The 17,083-nt window shown below is 32.2% G+C and overlaps 1 protein-coding gene across 2 annotated transcripts in view; it reads left to right on the top strand.

The window, feature by feature from the left end:
* ATRNL1 (attractin like 1) overlaps positions 1-17,083 on the top strand; it is a 784,866-nt gene that overhangs the window by 376,584 nt on the left and 391,199 nt on the right. For both annotated transcript variants that reach the window (XM_072805187.1, XM_072805188.1), the window contains exon 26: positions 84-162. In XM_072805187.1, the coding sequence (XP_072661288.1) occupies positions 84-162 (79 nt within the window). The remainder of the gene's footprint in view (positions 1-83; positions 163-17,083) is intronic.

Below are 17,083 nucleotides of genomic sequence, written 5' to 3'. Positions count from 1 at the left end.
TTTAAATTCTATACATATTCTTGAATATTTCATTACATATTTCCAATGTTTTAAGTGAAAATTACTTGTGTTTTATTTTCCAGTTGTTTTTTATCTTTATTGCTGGTAGCTGCAGTGGTATGGAAGATCAAACAAACCTGCTGGGCTTCTCGACGGAGAGAGGTATCAATAATATTATTTAATATTTTGCTTAAGGATCTGAGTAAACATGAATCTGTATTGCTTGATTATTAGTATGTGCCACTCAAGTACAGAGTTTCAAATCAGCTTTACTTATTAATACTGAACAAATCAATCTAGAATTTTTAGACTTTAGAGCAAACTTTACCACTGTCATTTTAAGTCAGTATCTGTAGAAGCATTGGTTAATTGCAATGTTAATTGCAGACAGTTATTTTAAATAGTGTTAGAACTCATATTGATTAAATGATTTGCAATCTCTTTAATTTAGATAGTTATATAAACTAGTTTTATAAGCATCTCTGTTGTAATTACAATTTTCAGTGACAAATATTTATTTTTTGGTTTTTATCTCCTAGATTTTTTAAAGTAATCAAATCTACCATTTTGTGATTATCTGATAATTCAAGTATGTTTGAAGTGCATCTCAATTTGATACATTTCTGTGTCAGAATTAATCATGTATGTTCCCTCAATCCTAAGATTTACAAAAACAGTAGTATTCTTGCAGAATAACTAATGATATAAATATATTAGATAGTTCCTTAATTTTGTATATATTAGTTAATTGAAAGGAATAAAGCAATATAATAATCTGAGGAATATAAATGTGCAGCAGATTTATTATTTTATACTTATATAATAAAAAGCAAATTTCTGCTTTCAATAGTATTATAATCTATTAGTATCAATATAAGTAAGCTGTTGTTAGTATTATAAGTGTTTATTTGCTGTTGCATTTCCCAGTATATTTTTATGTATATGATTTTGTGCAACAATGTAAAGCAGTGGTATAATTGCTTACCATCTTTTTCTCCATATACAAGATATTATATTTATAGACTTAAAACCAGTCCAGTATACTCTAAGCTATATATTTAGTGAATGAGGTGAGTCATTCTTAATTATTCTTCAGTTTTCAAACATTAATTAAAACTCAGTGTCTCAGTGTCTACCTGACAGCCCTCCCCCAGAAATAAATAATTCATCTCGATCGTCTCTCTTTTTGATTTTCTGTATAATGCCAAGGCAACATCAGTAAGAATATACTGGTATGACCGACCCCGTGATAAAAGTGATCTAATTGAAAAAGATCTTATTAAATATAAATACATAAATATTTGGCAAGAAGTGGAATTCTGTGTGGAGATAAGCAGTCGTCTTTTTTTTTTTTAAGATTTTATATATTTATTCATGAGAGACACAGAGAGAGAGAAGCAGAGACAGAGGCAGAGGGAGAAGCAGGCTCCATGCAGGGAGCCTGATGTGTGACTTGATTCCAGACCATGGGGTCATGTCCTGAGCTAAAGGCAGACTGCTCAACCACTGAGCCACCCAGGCACCTTATAGGGGTCTTCTACACGTTAAAACATCTGTTAGGTGAAATTATGGGTTCAGGAACCGAAAAACATTTCGTAGGCAGGCACTGTGAAGGCCTTCCATAATGGCATAGGGCAAATGACAATTTATGCTTCTAATCATTAGAAAAGAAGTCGAGATCAATCAGGGAGCCTGGGTTCAGACCTCATTATGATTACCAATGTTTAGATACTTGATTTTTAAAGTTTATAAAATGCAACTATATGAAATAGAGCATTGTGAAAAGATCATTGTATGACTCTGTTATTAACTAGTTTATGAAAATGGGTAAGTGTCCTAATTGAATTTCCTTTCCTCTAAAGAGGAGTGATTGTACTGTATAACTAATTCCTCAAGCTCTAGGAATATTTAAATCTAATAACTAAAGTTTAGAAATAGTATTAAATATTTGAGAAAACTAATGTGAATAGTTCACTTACCTATAAAACTTTCACACTTCTCAAGATGAGAAATTGCTTTTGGTTAAGATTATATCAATTCAAGGAAATAATGTTATTTTTGCATATTAGAAGTTCTGGCAAGCCGATATTAAACTTTAATTTTTAAAATACAAATTTAATGTATCTTTTTATCAGAAGTCAAAATCTTTCAAAATATGTGGTGCACATGGACAGAGCAAAGGGTGAAACTAGATTAAGACCACTGGGCCAGGTCTAATCTGTCCTTCTAAATATTACCATGTCTTCCTGAAAATCCCTCCATATAACGCCCCTCTCTCTAGAGCTCATCTAGGTAGTGAGTCTTATAGTAATGATTGAATTCATTTTGCTACCCCTACTGAAGTACAAAAATTTATCTTGTTGAGAGGTCATGTGATTGTTTATAATGTCATGTTAAAAATATTGTGATGTGTTTTCTCACATTTAATTTTATTAAATCTTTCAAATACAGAATTCTTAATGTCTTAGAAACCATTCCTCTGTTGATGTACAGATAAAGATGCCATTAGGTGACTAACAGTAATCTATTATTAGATAATAATTTTACATTATTAAAAGATTTTATTTTGATTTAAAGATCCAAAGACTTTTAATTACACTAGTTGTAGCTACTGTAATTACCCCATTTATAGACTTTATTTGGATGGAGGTAAAAATGTGTTTTTATTTGATCCTCTATTCAGTTTTAACTATTAGGTTAACTCAAATATTCCCCAAAGGGAAAGATCCCAGAATGTTTGCTTTATGTGGATATGTCACTTTCTCTAACATTAAGACATCAACTATTGTAAGCCTCAGAGGACCTTTATTATTAGTATAACGGTAATTTATTTGTAACACTATATGAATATTATTTAAAGGATTCTCCCTTCTTAATATTTCCATGATTTTGTTAGAGGAATTATACTATTTGGTTTTCTAAATATTAGGTCTGGTTTAAAATGAAAAAATTCTTTGGATTTTTAAAATATATTATTTAATTCAACCAGGCATGGTGCTTTTTTAAAAAGAAGCTATTTGAAGCTTTGGTTTCTCACAAACACATCTATACTATTTTTGTGATATAATTTTAATAACAGAGGCCTGTTATTGATGTAACACTTTCTGAATAACACTATTGACAATTCAAGGGCTCTTAAAAACAGAAAAACACAACTACAAAGGACTTTCATTTTAATATACCTCTTCGTATCGGAACTTCACATTCATTTCTATGATAACCTTATTAAGAATATAGACATTTTATTTTGGGTGGGGTGCTGTGCTAATGAATGGAAACAATAAGTGGGTATTGACCAGTAGAAATATTATAATACACTAGAAGAATGAGTTCATTTTTTTTTATAGTTTGTGGTTATTACAGAGGTATTGAAACATTTAATTTCAATGTTACATTCAATTTTAGATAAATTGTCACTGCATTACAAAAATATTCCTTAGGAGCAAGGATATGGTAAAAGGAGTCTCTTGAAATATTATCATGCTTAATAATCTTCAGTTTTAAACTGAAATTTGAGTTTTAAATAAGTATCATAAGGCAAAACCCATCAAAATATTTAGTTACTGCTTGTATTGAAGGTAGTGAATCTTATATTTGACTAAGGTTAGTGAAAGTATCCTACATATCTTAATAGTTACAAGAACTTATTTTTTTTTTCAGTAGAAACCATTTTTTACCACATTTTGAGCGGTTTAATTGTAATTTGCCTCAGTTAAAATCTAACTGCAGGGGTGCATTGGTTGCTCAGTTGGTTAAGTGTCCAACTTTTGTTTTTGGCTCAGGTCATGATCTCAGTAGGGACACCTGGGTGGCTTAGTCAGTTAAGTGCCCGACTATTGATTGCCACTCAGAGACCCTGAAATCCAGCCTACGTTGGACTCTGTGGTCAGAAGGGAGTCTGCTTTGTCTCCTTCTCTGCCCTTCTCCCACTTGCGCATGTGTGTGCTCTTTCTCTTATGCTCTAAAATAAATAAATAAATCTTAAGAAAAAAACCTGCAAAATTCATAGAATAATAGATCCTTAAATGCAAGGATTTTTTAAAAATATTCATCAAAAAAATAAATATTAATTAAATAAATATTTATTTATTTTAGCTATCAAGATGTGGGGTAGAATGGGGTGGGGCAGTGGACAGGACAGACCAGGGGAGAAAACATCTCAAGCAGACTCCTCACCGATGCCAAGCTGGAGTGGGGCTCCAAACAGGGCTGTCTCTCTCTACCCTGATATCATGACCTGAGCCAAAACCAAGAGTAGTGGCTTCTTAACCACCTGACCCACCTAGGCACTCCTAAGGTTATTTCCGATCAACTTAATGTTACTAGTGGGTCTGTATGTTTGAATGATATTACATTTTCTGTATCTGCAATTTTTCCTTCTTTAATTATCTTAAACTTGCAGTTCTTCAAAAGTTAAAAAAATATATTAATATATGGAGCTTTACCACATTATTTGCTTATCTTTCAGGTCTGCTTTTCTAATGCTTAAAAATCAATAAAAACAGCATTGCCTGGGATAAGACAGTGTCCACTGAGTGACTGACCTTGTGTTTATGATACACTACTTTCTTGCACATTTCATAATCATACTGCATAAAACCTAAATTTGAATTTAGCATTATCAGCGTGAAATTTGAGTTAAAAATAAACTAACAACCAGAGATGGGGTTTTAGTAGCTCTGAGTAGCAAACTACTTTTCTAGAGGCAAATACATTTTCTTTCCTTCTATATCTAATTATTTTATGGGAACAAAAATAGAAGAAGTAATAATATCAAGTTATACTTTACTGAGGTCATGTCATGGGTAAATAATTAATGATAAAATATTCTCTGAAATGCTAAATTTGTGGTAAAATGGTTCTTATTATTAATGCAGTGTAGCAATGTTTTATAAAATGAGTTGCTCTACCTCCTTAGGCACCTATCTTACTTAGAGAGGAGTGGGCACAGTGAAGAGAGTAATGAGAAAATGTTATTTTGGGTTGAGAAATTAAAATTATGTACTTTATGCAACTTCTTACATAATTTCTTAGTATTTTAATCTATTTTATATAATGTTTAAGCATTTTAATATCTACATATAGCTTTCCGTAAAACATGTTCTTTTGTCAAAAGAGCAAGATTTTTTTAAACTATAAATAATGCACTCAAATAAGTCTCTCTTTGTATTTAGTGACTTTAGTGTTAACTTACTTTTTATCATTTTCTCTTACTGAATTCCAAAATGTAATGATTCCCTTGTTTTATTTTTTTCTCTCTATCTGGTAAGATTAGAAATTACAGATGTTCACCATGTCTATTTAAAATATAGTTTTAAAAATTAGCCTGTCTGCTTAAAAATAATTTGAACTGAGAAGTCAGATATGTATGGGAGCATATGATTTGAAAGTTAACTGATTCTTGCCTTCTTTACCTATTGCCAAAAATCTTATTGTGTATATAGTGCTTTCATTTTGTTCAGCAAAGATATATTAATCTCCTGCAATATTGCAGACAGATTGATGAATACTGCAGATATAAAGAAAAATACACAGATCCTATTTTTTAGAAAATTCATAGCTTTAGCAATTTCATAAGATACATACACAAACACAATCTCTAAGGAATACTTCATTTTGCTTTGTTGTGGTGTCATCCATAGGTGGAGATATAGTATATTAAAATGTTTTCTGGAAGTGGCATTAGTAATAGAATTAAATGAAAACTGTTACATAACTGTATATGGATTAAATTTCTAAAAAATGATAAAAACTTTTAGCATTGTTTGTACTATGTATTAATACAATGTAAAAATTGCCTAAAATTATACTTTTTATTTATTATATGATATTATCATCAATTAGGACCAATTGTTTATATAGATTAAGAAATAGCCCAGAATATTGAATTTCTGTCAATAAATTTTAATCAGATTCAACATAAAATGTTATATATCTGATACAAAAGAAAAACTCTTGACTTAATGACTAATTTTGTAGGAATAAATCCTAGAAATATAAGCCTGCCTACTTTTTCAAAATATATTAATGCAAAGATATTTATAGGGTTTTTTTGTATATCAGGAATTTTATATCATTCAAAAAACTTATTGAAATAATTCTATTTTCTTATAATGGGATATTATGAAACTGAAAACTAAGAATGACAGAAAAGTATGTGTAAAAAATAAAACATTATTCCTTCATTCAACAAATATTTATCAAACAATTAGTATTGTTCCACGCACATTTTTAGAGGAATATAGCAGTGAACAAACAGGAATTATAGTTCTTGAATACTACTGGTCTTAAAAATATGCTGTTAACTGGGAGGTGCTGATAGAGTATTATAATGTTTCCATTTGTGTAAATCACACACACACAAACACACACACATGCATTGTATTCATGGAGATTTTAAGAGACTTGCCAAGATTATCTCTGGATTGTGGGATTGATATTTGGTAAAAAAAAAGTGATTATGTCCTTTCAAAATTGAAACACAAACAACTGAATATCAGGAAAGTAGAAGGCATAATCTAACATTTTGGAGTTGGGCATTTAATAAAAATAGTATTTAATCCTCATTCTAGAAGATATATATTAGTTCCCTTTTAGCTATATAAGGAATTTGAGGGAAGTTGTGTGCAATGATCAAAGCTCATAAGTAGTAAATGAAAGAGCAATGCTTTTTAATTAAGTCTCTCACATTCTAAAACTCAAGCTCTCTGGACCATACTTTAAAGATAGCCTGAGTTTGAACAGGTTTGATTTCCTGCTTATAGTTATAATTGACCACTTATAATATAATTTATGAATCTGTTTGTTATAGGGAGAGTATGCTGTATTTCATCTAGTAGTATGATAATGCAATCATTATTTGATGTACCGCTTAGAAGAAAAATAGAGTAACAAACTAATCCCATAGTACCCTCACTACTAAGAATATTTATTTTGTACTTCTGAAACAGCTCTTATAGACTTACTTATATAGAAATTTTATTATTTATCATTCAAAAATATATATTGAAAGGAAAGCAGAAGCAAAATAAATTAGTAAGGTATTGCTAAAACTTGTTCACATTCATAGTTGCACCTTTTATAAATGACTTTTTGATTCAGGTAAAAAATGTTTTGTTTCACATAGTATCATGGTCCAGAATAAAAAAATTTGCAATTGTTCAGGCCATGATATATATATCATACTTTCTGGCCAGTAGTGATTGTATGATTTCACTGATTATAAGACATATCAGGTTTTAGAGATATTAAGATGGGAAAACAAAATGTGTCTTAGAATCAAGATATGGTAGGGCTTACTGTATAAGGTTTTTAGTCCTAAGTGAGTTAATGCATGCTAAGTGCTCACCTTTTTGCCTTTTTTACTTCAACAAATATTAGCTGTTATCATTATTGATATGTAATACAAATAATGATTAACATTATATTATTATTCATTAATATTAGTAACAGGAAATCCTGTATATCTTGGATCCATGTGTACTCTAATACAGTTGTTCTCAATTCAGTATGCCCTTTAGAATCAGCTGTTGATCTTAAAAATTATATTTATATATTCTTGAGAACCACTCTACTGTTCCACCCCTACCAGACCTATAAATCAGAATTCTGTGAGGCTGTTTTATGAATCTATTTTTAAAGCTCACAATTGATTCTAATATGCACCATTGGCATTGAAACTCTACTTTGGCTTTTATTCAGAGAGGTGGAAAACCATTGAAGGTTTTTCAACAGAGAAGTAATTTGAGTTAAAAAAGATACAATTTTAAACTGATAATTCTGTTGCTGTGTTGAGACTAGACTAAGATAGACAACTGTGGACGCAGGGAGACTATAAGGAGCTTAATGCCCTACCTGGTGAAAGATGATGATTGCTCAAATCAAGAAGTGGTAGTGTATATGACAAGAAGTGATCAAATTTTGGATATGTTTTGAAGATAACACACCTGGGTGGTTGGGGAGATGTGAGAAAGAATTAAACCAATCATGATTTAAAAAGAATCTAAACTAAGCATGACTTGAAGGTTTTGTCTTAACAACTATAAAGATAAAATGAGCAGGAGAAATAAACCTCAGAGTCTCAGTATATCAGTGGTATCTAAAGGCATGGGACTGGTGGTATCACCAAAAGAGGAGGATTAAGCCCTTAGGCATTCAAACTTAACGTTATAGGTTGAATATATCCCCTCCTAAATTCATGTGTTGAGGCCCTAAACCCCAATGTTACAGTATTTGGAACTGAGGTCCTAAGGAGGTCTTTAGGCTTATGTGATACTGATATTCTTATGATGAATTAGTGCCCAGTATAAAAAGAAGAGGTCATGTAAGCACACAGTGAGATAGAAGCTATCTGAAAGCCAGGAAGATGGCCCTCTCCAACAACCAAATCTGCCAGCACCTCCATCTTGGACTTCCTAGCCTTTAGAACTGGAGAAATTAATGTCTCCTGTTTAAGTCATTCAGTTTATGATATTTTGTTATAGCAGCCTGAGCTGATTAAGACATTCAAGAAATCAAAGAGAAGACAAAATCTGCAACAAAATACTGTGAAGTTGGAGAAAAGCTAAGTGAATGTGGGCTCTTGGAAGTTGAGGAAACAATTGTTTTAGAAGAAAATAGAATTTTCAACTGTCTCAGAGGCTGCTGATGGGCACAAAAAATTATAACCGAAAGTTGATCATTGTATTTAGCCATTTGGAAGTCATTTGTGACCCTGGCAAGAGCCATTTTAATGGATCAATAGCTACGAAAGCTCAATTAAAATGTGATTAAAAAAGAATAGGAAACAATGACTTCTAGAGTAGCGGTAAGAAGAGCTCCAAAGACTTATAACCCTAGCTGATGAACAACTATAACTGGTGAAAATTATTTTTAAAACAAATAACCATTCATTTATTTTTATTTTTTTTAAAGATTTTATTTATTTATTCATGAGAGAGAGAGGCAGAGACATAGGCAGAGGGAGAATCCTGATGCAGGGAGAGTCCTGATGCAGGACTTGATCCCACGATCCTGGAATCATGACCTGAGTCAAAGGCAGATACTCAGCCTCTAGCCACCCAGATGCCCTAAACATCCATTTTAATCTCTAGAATCTATCTTAAGTGCATACAGCAGATGAAAATGCATTTATTCAAGAGACTCTAAATCTCAGTTTAAAAAAAAATCTGTAGCATTTGAGTGTGACCTGAACTCCTCTTATCCTCTCTCAGCTCAGTATGACCAGCATTTCTCATCTCCCACCTGACCCTGACCCTTGCCTAGTTATGTATTGCAGAGGTTCTATTTTAGGTAAAAGCAACTGAGATCTGAGGCTCTTTTCCTTTACCAAGCCTTGTCTTGTAGGTCAGAGTTCCTCCTCAGGAAGAGTAAGCTGAGAATTCCGGGGTTCCAATTGCACTCATCACACTTTGCTCAAAGGTGGAGATTATGTGTCCAAAGAGACAATCTGAAAACACAAGAAGCTACCACACTTGTCTGGCACCATCCTCATGAAATAGGGGAGTCATTTGAGAGAGATATGAGAGAGACCACTGTATCCACCATCACCTCTGGAGCTGTGGCACAGAAATTTTATCTAGGGGAAGATGTTTGTTTGAAACAAACTGAAGAAGTTCAAACCCAGTGGCTTCCTTGAAAAAAAAATGGACATTGTGGTGGTAAACAATGCAGAGGACACTGATAGCTTCACCATAAATCAGTTAGAGGTTGACCAGAAAGATCCAGTGATAGAGAAAGTTAGGATCGCTCCTGGGATTGTAAAAAAAAAAAAAGTCAGGTAGTCTCAAATATTACCCTATAATGGACCCAAAACTAATTGAATCAGATTAGGGAGCAATTTTAGCATCAGAGCATTATCAGCCTTATCAAAAACAATAATCAATTCATGGAGGCTAACAGCTGGATGTGATTCCAAAGGAATCAGGGGGAGTAATAGAAAGATCTTGCATAGACACAAAGAACGCCCTGATCAAACCAGTTGTCCCAGATGACCATGCACCAAAGCTGCATCCTCTGAGGGACAACATCACAGGCTGCACTGCAGAGAAAATAGATTTCACTAAAATAGCCCAGCCAAGTCACTAAACAAATAAGTATATAAAAAAAATCTGTGTGGGGGAGGAAAAGAGAATCACTATACAGAATTGTCACAATCTATTAACCTAAAATGTCAGTGCTTTTTAGCAAAAGTTATGGGACATGCAAAGAAAGGGAGTTGTAGCTCATAGACATGACAAATAGCAGCAGGCGAGAGAGAATGCTCATGAGAGGTCCTAGCTATCAGAATTAACTGACCAAGACTCTAGAGCAGCTGTTATAAATATTTCCAAAGAACTCAAGGAAACGATGATTAAGGTAGGATAGAAATACCTCATAAAATAGATCATATCAATAAAGAGAAAAATTATGAAAAAGAAAAAGATAATGGAAAATGAGGAATTGAGAAGTACAAAACCACAACAAAAAATTTACTAAAGGGATCCCTGGGTGGCTCAGCAGTTTGGCGCCTGCCTTTGGCCCAGGGCATGATCCTGGAGACCTGGGATCGAGTCTCACATCAGGCTCCTGGCATGGAACCTGCTTCTCCCTCTGCCTGTGTCTCTGCCTCTCTCCCTCTCTCTGTGTGTGTCTTTCTTGAGTAGATAAATAAAATCTTTTAAAAAAATTACTAGAGAGATTCAATGATAGATTTGAATTGACAGAAGAAAGAATTTATGAGCTTGAAAATGGATCAGTAGAGATTATGAAACAAGAACAGAGAGAAAAAAGAATGAAGGGAGGTAAACAGAGCTTAAGAGAAATACAGAATACAAGAAGCATAACAAGGAAAGAAGAAAGAGAGGAGCAGAAAAAATATTTGAAGAAAGGCTGGCAAGATTTAAAATTACTTAGAAATGAATAAAAATGAACACACAATATACCAGAACTCATGGGATGAAGCTGAAGTAGTCAATGGGAAATAAATAGCTGTGCATGCCAGTATTTAAAAGAAAAAAATATTTTAAATCAATAACCTATTTTTTAAGTTTTTACTTAAACTCCAATTAGTTAAAATACACTGTAATATTAGTTTCAGATGTACAATATAGTGATTCAACAATTTTATACAACACCGGATTCTCATCACAAGTGCATTCTTTAATCCTCATCACCTATTTCACCCATAGCCCCACCACCTCCCCTCTGGTAATCATCATTTTGTTCTCTAGAGTCAAGAGTCTGTTTCTTGGTTTGCCTCTCTCTGTTTTCCTCATTGCTTGTTTTGTTTGTTAAATTCCACATATGAGTGAAATCATATGGTGTTTGTCTTTCTCTGTTATTTTGCTTAGCATAATATTCTCTAGCTCCATCCTAATCTTCTTCTACCTTAGGGAACTTGGAAAAGAAGAACAAATTATATCTACAGGAAACAGAAGAGGAAGAGAATAATAGAGATTAGAGGAGAAATCAGTGAAACAGAGAACAGGAAAACAACAGAGAAAATCAGTGAAAACAGAAGTTGATTCTTTGAAAAAAGATCAATAAATTGACAAAATAGACTTACTAAGAATGAAATAGATAGACTCATCAAGAATAAAATTACTAAAATCAATAATAAAAGAAGCAGTATTATTACTGACCTTTCAGAAATAAAAAGTGATCTAAGGGTACATTATGAACATCTGTATGCCAACAAACTGAAAATTTTAGATGAAATGGAAAATTCTGGGACACCTGGAAGACCATAACTGTGGCTAGTGGTTGAGCGTCTGCTTTCGGCTCAGGCCGTGATCCTGGGGTCCTGGGATCGAGTTCTGCATCATGCTCCCTACAGGGATCCTGTAGGATCCTGGCTCCTGGCATGGAGCCTGCTTCTCCCTCTGCCTATGTCTCTGCCTCTCTCTGTGTGTCTCTCATGAATAAATAAATAAAATTTTTAAAAAAGAAATGAAAAATTCCTAGAAAGGCATAAACTGCCAACACTGATTCAAGAAGAAATAGAAAGTCTGAATAGATCTATAAAAAGCAAAAAGTTTGCATTAAAATTTTAAAACTTTCCACTAGGTGCATCAACAACCTGTCTACAACAAGCATGTCTAGTGCTCAATCTTTCTTTGTTTGTTTGTTTCAGGTTTTTATTTAAATTCTAATTAGTTAACATTGTAGTGTAATATTGGTTTCAAGGAGTAGAATTTAGTGATTCATCATGTACAATCCAATCTTGTTTGCTAATACAGCTTTCTAATAAAAGGAACCAGGACCCCTTGGAGAACTAACTGGTTGATTGTAGAACCAGAGCAGGAGATACACAGGCTGAGTTTTACAATGCCAAAATGTAACAAAGTCCTCAAATACACACCCAACCATGATGGGAGTATGTCAAAGAGACACAGAAGCCACTACAGACAGCTCCCAATGATGAAAGCTGGAACAATTTGATCAGTAAAATAAACAAAGTAGTACTGTATTATAACCCAAAGTATAAAATAAATATGAGTGAATCCATACTGATATAAACAAGTAATTGAATAAATAAATAAACGGAGGAGAATTGATGTCCTGTCATGCAGAGACATTCCAAATAATTTATGTAGATATTTTGCCCTTAGGGAAGTCGAGCATGGTCCTTAATGTGAGCTGAGCATAGTGACTTCGTTTAGTTGCAGCTGTACTAAGTGTAATGGTAAACTGGCTGTTAACACATTGTTATTATCTAGAGCTTACCTGGTATTCTTGCCACATGGTACATTGTGTTTATTTTTTTAAGTTTTTTTTGATATCAGTATAATTATAGATTAATTGGGTTTATTATTCACTGAAATGACTCATATACTTACTTTATTTTATTATTTTTTAAAGATTTTATTTATTTATTCATGAGAGAGAGAGAGAGAGAGAGAGAAAAGCAGAGAGAGAAGCAGGCTCCATGCAGGGAGCCCGATGTGGGACTCGATCCTGGGACTCCAGGATCATGCCCTGGGCCAAAGGCAGGCGCTAAACCGCTGAGCCACCCAGGGATCCCTGACTCATATACTTTAATTGTGATATTTATGTGAGCCATTTTTGGAGTATATTGAGTGAACATGGTATTAGATTTACTTATTAATCTAATATTGAAAATGTTAGTCATTTTAGTGTATTAATTATTCTAAGTCTAAATTATACTGTTATAACCAATAGTTTGAACAAGGACAGACAATCAAGGCTTAATTTTTTTTTTTTTAATTTTTATTCCCCCCAGACCATTCAAACTCATTTTATGCAACCAATTTGTTCTTACTTCTTGAGTAGCTAGGGACAGGCATGATTTCCTTTTTCTTCCTTTCTTTTCTAGATACATGTTTTCCATATTCTGGGTAATTTGATATAAAAAAATTTTATTTTAGTCATGGAGGAGATTTTTAAAAGTCATTCTCCTCTCTATTGGAAGTAAACATGAGCAGATTGCTATCAAATTAAACATCAATTTTGTTCCTTTTACTTTTTGCATTTTGTCTTAATATCTATTGTTAATAGATGATATATCTGTGTTTCAAAATTTGAAATGTGCATCCCTGTTACCTACTCATTTACTTCTTCCCTTCTCAGAATCAGTGTAATCAAGTTTTATGTGTGTATGTTGTGTGTATTCTTTTGAAGTTATCTGATATACCTGTAAATGTGAACATACATTCTTCTTCCACATTACTTATTCTAATGGTAGCATATTATATATACACCCCATTTGGCAGATTTTTACATAACACTTAAGGTCTAATAAATTCTTGTAATTCTAAATTTTTACTAACTTAAAAGTAATATTTCACATCTATTAATGAGCAGTCAAAAAAAAAAACCAAAAAAACAAAAAAAAATGAGCAGTCAAAATGTATCAATTAACTTTCATGATATGTCACATTTCGACTATTTTTAAATCTTTTTTCTGTTCTATTTATTTCTATAATGGAGTCATACACTTAGAATATTCTATCAAAGAGATTTTTATAAGAATTCCAGGATACCAGTCTAGCCATGTAATTCTGAGAAATAATTCTTAAAACTATTCTTCATTGACTACTTCTTAAGAACTCATGGCTCTTTTTCAAATTTATAATTGTCATATAAGAAAAATTACTAAGTATTTCAGTAAGAAATTTAAGGCACAGCAAGCTAAATCATAACCTTAGGGAGATAATTAAAATATTGGAAAATTACTTTAGACCATGTTGTAAACTGTTTGAAATATGATGAACAAATGGAAAATAAAATTTGGTTTTTGCTACTTTTTCCTTCATTAAATTAAAAGAACCAATTATATATAAATAACTGGTTCTTATGTTGATATAGAAAGATTTTCTAATTGTATAGTCACTATATCATGCAATTATAAATTTGTACCATATCACTGTGTGAAAGAATGGTACACACTTATGACACTCATATACTGGTCTTCAATATAGTACATTTAGAGCAACCTGTGTTTACTTACCTTGGCCCAGATTCCTTGCTTGGGAAAATGACTTGCAATGATTTTGAAACACAAACTCTCCACCTGCTAATAATTTTTGTTTTTAAGATTTCATTTATTTATTTGAGAGAGAGAGAGAGAGAGAGCACGCTAGCAGTAGAGAGAGCATGATCAGAGGGGAGAAGGAGAACCAGGCTCCTGTCTAAGCTGGGAACCCAGTGTGGGCTCTAGGACTACATTCCAGGACACTGGGATTATCACATGAGCGGAAGGCAAATGCTTAACCTATTAAGCCACCCAGGTGCCCCCACCTTCTAATAATTTAAAATGTATCCAAATTTAAAATCTACACATAGTATTTTCAAGTAAAATATGTAAGATATAAAAAATCCAAAATTATAATTTATTTTGGTAGTTTCATTTTCCCAATATGTAATTATTGCTCTCTATCAATTTTTTTCTGCTGGTATAAAAACATATTTATCTTAAAAAATGCCAAGTAATTCAGCACTATTTACAATAGCCAAAATATGGAAGCAAACCAAATGTCTGTCAATAGAGATGTGGCATATATATATATTATATATAATATGTAATATATACATATATATATTACTCAGCCACAAAAAAAGGATGAAATCTTGCCATTTGCATCAACATGGATGGAGTTAACGAGTATACTCTTTAACGAGTATAATGCCAATTGAAATAAGTCAGTCATAGAATGACAAATACCATATGATTTCACTCATATGAGAAATTTAAGAAACAAAACAACTGAAGGATTAAAGAGACAAATAAACCAGACTCTTAAATATCAAGAACAAACTTGTAGTTACCAGAAGTGAGATGGGTAGAGAGATGGGTAAAATAGATGGAGGGTATTAAGAGTACATTTATTGTGATGAACACCGAGTAATGTATTGAGTTGTTGGATTGTTATACTATATACCTGAAGCTAATGTAATGCTCTTCATTATTTATATTGGAATTTAAAAAATAAAAATAAAACTGAATGCCAAGTTATTTCTGTAAAAGAACATCAATTTCAATAATATGTACTTCTTATTACTTCTTAATGCATCCTAAAGTTCTGACGTTGTGGACTTCAGTAAGGTTCATAATTGGAATACTGTCTTTGACTTTCAAAAACCATACATAATTGTTTAAACAATTCTATATCAGTCTCAGTTTACTAATTAAAATGAGAGATACATACACCATTCTCAGGAGCTGGTTTCATATTATGTCATCGAATATAAAACATTTATCTCAAATAGATGCAGACAATTTATTATTGCTTTCAGAATAGTTATTTACCTAACAGATGAACTAACATGAATTAAGCAGTAAATCAGTTTTACTTCCTTTAGATAATTAGTAATTTACATATAACCTTTGGCTATTTTTTTAATCATAGGGTATTGATATAAGTTGCATAAAATTGCTTTCTATATAGAAAACGCTTTGTAATGGTAACATCTAATTAAAATGCACTATATTTTAGGGTAGTTATATTCTAAATGATACTATAGAGACTACTATGGATATTTAAGGAGTCTGAGTGGAATTGGTACAAGGAGGCTAAATCATAACCTTTATGGATGACTAAGTTATTTTATCAGTCAGTTGAAACAAATGAAAGTATTTAGAGTATTGAATTTTTTAATATATTCTGTACTTAGAAATTATACTATTTTTTTTTGCCATAATAGCCTATTTCGTGTCAAGGTATACATTAAAAGGATAGGTTCATAAAATACACTAAGGTAAGTAGGTAAGGCTGATTATGAATGCAGGAATCCTGCCCAGGAGCTCTAACATAGACCCCTGGAGGCTTCCCAAGAAGTGAGAGCATCAATACATTAATAACCAATTAATCACACCCTAGTTTGTGAACCATACCCTAGTTACTGGCAGCTAAAATCCAGTTTTGGAAGAGACATGGTAAATGGTGTACTTGCCTGTCAGCTAGGTCATGCAAAATATATTTGCTCGGAACACCTTATTTACTTCACATATTGCTTAGGAACTACCCAGTATTGGGTAAACAACTCTGTTGTCTTTCATTTTAAAACTTCAAAAAATTCATAGGTTTTTAAGATTGGGAGTAGAATCTTGTGGTGGCTAGAAACTTAAGTGGCTGGATGTTGATCGTTCAGAATATTGGTATCTTAGATCCTAGCTTTTTAATCTTAGTATTTCACAAACTGGAGGTAACCCATGTTTTAAACTGCCATCCTGTTTTTTCTTTAGTATGTATTGTAAAGTGGATTACTGTGTTTTAATATATCGTTGAGATGTATTGGGGTAATTTTTTTTCCAGATGAAAACATCTCATTTTGTTTTAGAGATTAATTCATAATTAAGATTTGCCTAATTAAATTTGTTTTCCATTTAATTTTGATGGATCTACTTTATCAAGAAAAATATATACTAATCGAAAGTATAAATCAGATGAATCAGCCAGGGATGCCTTGCTTGCCAATAACCTATTAAATGATCAAAAATCTTTAAGATTCATTTCACTTTGATATCTCTGTTGATAGTTTTAGTATAGTTTTAATTTAAAAGTATAATCATATACTGACTCAAATTCTATGTTAAGGTGTAATTTAGATCATTGTTGGAACATATTTTTTGCTTATTTTGTTA

Source organism: Canis lupus, chromosome 29, assembly GCF_048164855.1.
Source record: "Canis lupus baileyi chromosome 29, mCanLup2.hap1, whole genome shotgun sequence".
Taxonomy (NCBI): domain Eukaryota; kingdom Metazoa; phylum Chordata; class Mammalia; order Carnivora; family Canidae; genus Canis; species Canis lupus.
The sequence above is the reverse complement of the archived record's forward strand: the minus strand, read 5'-3'. Positions and strand labels throughout refer to the sequence as shown.